Below are 5299 nucleotides of genomic sequence, written 5' to 3'. Positions count from 1 at the left end.
TACACAAAAACAAAACAAACAGGCATATAATAAGAGACATGTTGCATCAGTTTCTAAATGAAAGTCGATGGATACTATGCCTATGCAAAACGTTTTGTGCTGCATATTTCAGCCAGAGAGAGATGTCTGTTAATAGCCTAAGATGTGTGATTTGTCTGTGCCATAAGGCCTATATTTGTCTACCTTCACTATCGGATTCAAAGAGGGACGTAGTAAAGATGGAATAAACGACAGCCTTTCCTTATCGCCTCTCATCCTATCTCAGAACCTCAACATGAGTTTGAAATTTCCGGGCTTAGTTTGAGCGTGTGATTGGTCCAAGAGGAGCTTACCTACATGCAAATGAGCCAACGCTACAATACTGCCTTTAGTCCAGAGCGCGTGGAAGTCGACCAGGAATACATTCATGTTCCCTGAGCTCCAGGAAAAAACAACCTAAGCATCCCAATTTTTAAAAAGGTTTTACTAAAAAAGAAAACTATTTTCGAACTCTTTTACACAAGAGGAGTCCTCACAGACAAATAATAAGAAAACAATTATACAAAAACTATACGATATAGCCCAATCTTACTGTTATGAGTCGAGAATGAGTACCACAGAAGACAACGGAAGCAAGTGCTCTTCGGCCCCGATTTCCACCTTCACTATTCAGTCGATATTGGGCAAGTCTTCGGAGAAGCCACGGTCCGGGGCGAAGGAGAGTTCCAAGGGACTGCAGCTGGCGAGGACGCGCTTGCTCTCGGTTTCTTCGGAAGAGGAGTGCAGCGGTGGGGAGGACTCTGCAGACTGTTTCTGCTCGGATCCTGGTCACAGAGAGCCATGCAACCAACATCAACCACTTAATTTTTCATGTTTAGGTGAGTAGATTACTGAATGTACTTTGTGTTGTGCGTAAAACGTAATAATTTTTGCTTTAAAATAGATTTTTCTTGAATTGATTTTCGTCGCTGACATTTTGCCTTTCGAAAATAAACGCCTATTTTCCAAGTGAAAAAGTTAAGTAGGCTATATATTGTATATATTGTAAATCTATGGCATCTAACGGGATATTATCATTATTTATATTATTAGGCTATTATTGTAGCCTAATAATAGGTCAACCGTAGACTAAGGTAGGCTAGGCCTAATTATACACGTATTTATGATACATTTAGCCTAATACTTGCTGCAATTTAAGCTTGTAAACTTCGATAACTCAATAGTAGCCTGTTTGTGTCTGCAGATAGGTAGACTATCACTTCACTTTGTTTAATGTGTCGTATTACTGCTAGATCAGCGAACAGGGGAAAGGTCAAATAATTAACAGGATGTTTCCCCCTTCATTCCAAATTTAATCGAGTCTTCTAATTGATTAAACATGTTTCCACAATGACTGCACTACATTTCGTCAATTGAGCGTTAAATGTAACCTGATTTAATTAATATTGTGCACCAGGCAGAGTCATATTAAATTGTTTATTTAAAAGGCCACTTACAACCTTTCAACGGTCAATTAATGAGTCAAAGTTCACACTTAATGCACTCCGGTACCGAGTATCGAATAATGTTCTTCTTTTAATAGGGATGTTCTCCAAACCTGGGTAGGCCAGAACAAAGCCTTTGAAAAATAAGTGTGACACCTTTGAGACATATTCTACATTTTGTGACAGAATTGATAACCTGATCTAAAGGCAATAGACTAAAGCGTCCAGTAGCCTATTTTATGTTGATGCATATTTCTTGAGGGCAGGCCTACACCATTTATCAATGTTGGTAGGCTATATATGATATCGAGGAGGACAGTGTTTAAATATTTTGAAATAATTTAAATGTTATTTCCAATCCGCTGGTCTTTATACTGGGTGGCAGGTAGCCTAGTGGTTAGAGCGTTGGACTAGAAACCGAGAGGTTGCAAGATCGAATCCCCGACAGATTAAAACTCCGTCGTTCTGACCCTGAACAAGGTAGTTAACCTAGTTCTTAGGCCGTCATTGAAAATAAAAACTAGCAAGTGAGCAAGTTGAATAAGAGGTCAAATAAAATACTGGTATTTTTCCCCAATGCAGGTGCAACCAAGGGACTTATTTCAGGCCATGACGGGATTGCACGGCGACCGCACTTGACACAGCCTCTGCTGCAGGATTACAAAGAGGAACAAGAGAGACCATGCATTCCAATGTCACCTATTTCTGAGGAGAGACAGACAGACGGTGCGGACAAGCAGACTAACTCGTCCAAGAAGAAGACTCGTACAGTCTTCTCGCGGAGTCAGGTGTACCAGCTCGAGTCCACATTTGATATGAAGAGGTATTTGAGCAGCTCCGAGCGAGCCTGCTTGGCATCAAGTCTACAGCTAACAGAAACTCAAGTGAAGACGTGGTTTCAGAACCGCAGAAACAAATGGAAACGACAACTGTCGGCGGAACTGGAGGCTGCGAACATGGCACACGCATCCGCACAGACACTGGTCGGAATGCCGCTTGTTTTTAGAGAAAACTCCCTGCTCCGGGTACCAGTTCCAAGATCTATTGCTTTTCCAACGCCACTATACTATCCCGGCAGCAGCCTACAAGGGTTACCACTGTACAATCTGTATAACAAGATTGAATATTGACTCAATGCCTGTGATGACAGTCCAAAATAATAACACGTTAACACGCGACAGTACTTTCTTATAAATGTCTGCCAAACTCATGTCTATTATATAACTTTATTTGTTGAAAAAAAATATGTCTTATTATGCAGCAACTGTATGTTTTAACAAGAAAGCAACAAGCTTCTCTATATGTATAAAATACACCATGTGTATAATAATTATTTTCAACCTTGATTTTGCGTTCTTCTCCCTGGTTTAACGCGTTATACATTGCGATAATTTAGACACTGAAATACAGATGTTATCAAGTGGACTGTTTCCCAAACGAATTATGAATGCATTCAAACACAGTTTTAAATGTAATGTGAATGTGAATATGAAATATTGAGGTCCAACCACCTTAATCTGTTAAAAAATACTGGAAGAAATTGGGTTTATACATTTGGGGATATGGAAGTGCAAACTCGTTGCTTCGGTTTTGGGGAAATGTTATTGTAATCATAGGCCCACCAAATAAACTGCTAATTCAATACATTTTCTATATCAGTGAAATATGGGTTGGGATTTATTGTACATTGCCCGTTTTTAATATTTATTTTGTGGCATTCAATCCATTCAATTGTGGCATTCAATCCAGTTTTTGAAAAACAGGAAAGGAAAAACGAATTTCATATGTACAATATAAAATAGCTTACTTATTTAAAATATTCACACTGCAGCTCAAAGATTATTAAAGAAAAACCTATATTTGTTATTTTTCTGTGTAACTTTCTGCCATGGAAGTTTCAATCAACATGACATCCAGCTACAGTTGGCCAAACTCTCTTATAAACATATGACTCTGCAACTAACTAGGCGTCTAAAGGTGAACAATGATACTAAAACACCCTCTTAGCCAGCGGCATAAGCCTCCAGTGCGCCAAAATGTATATTAAAAACATCTAGATTGCCTGGTAGCCTAAAAACAATGTAGGACACTGTTTTTCCGTATTCAACATATATTTGTCAAATGTGAACAATGTAATATTATACCCTAAGCCTCATAGGTCTGTAACAAGTGCTCATTTGCCTGCTACTAACAGTGTAACTAACAAGATGTGCTATTAACAACAAAGTGTTGTGAACATGTTTTTTACCAGAAGGGGACTACAGTTTCAAAATGATCTATGTATACAAGTGATTTCAGGTGTAGCCTTCCACTGCAGTATTACTGGCTGCTTCCCTTCAACCATGGACACATAATGAGTTAAGATCGTGTCAAACGCTTTGGTTATATTTATGTTGCCTGTCTTAAACACAAAGACTCTTTTCATCTGTCATCACAGTCCTTTGGCAAGTTAGCCAATGTGAAATGTGTCATATGTACTTATGAGTGTCAACTCAGTGGTCTGCTTAACCTATTTCAGGGGAAGGGAAAGAGATGTACACCATCAGCAACCAATCAGAGTCATGGCGGCATATTCTGACATTTGAAGTGTGCATTACAGGAACGCCTAGCCTTGTTGGAGGGAATGTAATAAGCAGTGCCATTGTTAAAGTTCAAGACTCACCGCATCGTTGTGTGATGCTTTTCCTTTTCAAGCTAGCCACCACTCAAATCAAATCAAACTTTATTTGCCACATGCGCCGAATGCAACTGTAGACTTTACAGTAAAATGCCTACTTACAAGCCCTTAACCAACAGTGCAGTTCAAGAATAAGAAAATATTTACCAAGTAGACTCAAATAAAAAGTAATAATAAAAAGTACGCAATAAGAATGACAATAACAAGGCTATATACAGGTGGCACCGGTACCGAGTCAGTGTGCGGGGTACAGGCTAAGGTGAGCTGTACATGTGGGGGCAAAGTGACTATGCATAGGTAACACTGTATCGGTTACAGTGAAAAATAAGTGTTAAAATATTAGAAAAGGCTTTCTGACAAAGAAACCTGTTTCGAAATGGCATACTACTTTGAGTGTTTATAGGGAGAAAACATATACTTAACTCTTAAATCATTGATTGGTGTAGGCCCAATTGATAGCAGTTTCATTGTCTATTGCAGGATTACAGTCTAGTTGTAACAAGTGTATACTGTACAATATTAGGTAATACATAACGTAGGCCTATAAGAATGGGGCCAACTCCATTTCAACTCAGGTCAATTCATGAAATTAATTGAAATTGAAGCAATGTAAAACTTTTGCCTGGAGCTTAGATTGCTTTAAACATAACAGACAACCTAGGTACGTTTCTACCAAGGTTATTATAGTAAACTAAAACTGAAACTAAAACAAAACGAATAATAAAACAATATTATTTGGTGCATCTTTGTCATCTCACCTAACCTATGACCTGACCCATCACCTTATGCATTACTGCCCCACAGTGGCAAGAAGAGACATTCCACAAAACAAAAACATTGTACAACACAAAAATGGCTCCTAGCCTCCCATAGGCTACTTCATTTCACTAACACTAAAACGAAATAATAGAACAACTAAATGTTTTTATTATACTTAAACTAAGTGACTAGTAAATCAGATCTGAAAACGAACTGAAACTAAACTGAATTTCTAATAAAAATCTTAAAACTAATAGAAATGAAAATAAATATAAAAACAGACTTATAATCTTGGTTTCAACTATTGAAACATACATATTACACACATTTTAGTTTTCCATGACCGCAGATAAGGCTATAAAAAAAACGGATAACTATTTTGGTACCATTGTACAATAAT

At 38.0% G+C, this 5299-nt stretch overlaps 1 protein-coding gene across 1 annotated transcript; it reads left to right on the top strand.

Moving 5' to 3' along the window:
• The first annotated feature begins 338 nt into the window (after window positions 1-338).
• Window positions 339-4239, top strand: LOC110502502 (homeobox protein HMX2-like). Its single transcript, XM_021580559.2, has 2 exons — window positions 339-857; window positions 2046-4239. The coding sequence occupies exons 1-2, from the start codon at window positions 587-589 to the stop codon at window positions 2591-2593; spliced, it is 819 nt and encodes a 272-aa protein (XP_021436234.1). The 5' UTR covers window positions 339-586; the 3' UTR covers window positions 2594-4239.
• Window positions 4240-5299: the final 1060 nt, after the last annotated feature.

This window comes from Oncorhynchus mykiss, chromosome 23 (genome assembly GCF_013265735.2).
Source record: "Oncorhynchus mykiss isolate Arlee chromosome 23, USDA_OmykA_1.1, whole genome shotgun sequence".
Classification (NCBI taxonomy): Eukaryota; Metazoa; Chordata; class Actinopteri; order Salmoniformes; family Salmonidae; genus Oncorhynchus; species Oncorhynchus mykiss.
The sequence above is the reverse complement of the archived record's forward strand: the minus strand, read 5'-3'. Positions and strand labels throughout refer to the sequence as shown.

Excerpts from the sequence above, each read along its gene's own strand:
- LOC110502502 (XM_021580559.2), top strand. The coding sequence starts at position 587 with ATGAGTACCACAGAAGACAACGGAAGCAAGTGCTCTTCGGCCCCGATT. Across the intron at positions 858-2,045 it reads ACTTAATTTTTCATGTTTAG|GTGCAACCAAGGGACTTATT; the intron begins GTGAGTAGATTA and ends TCCCCAATGCAG.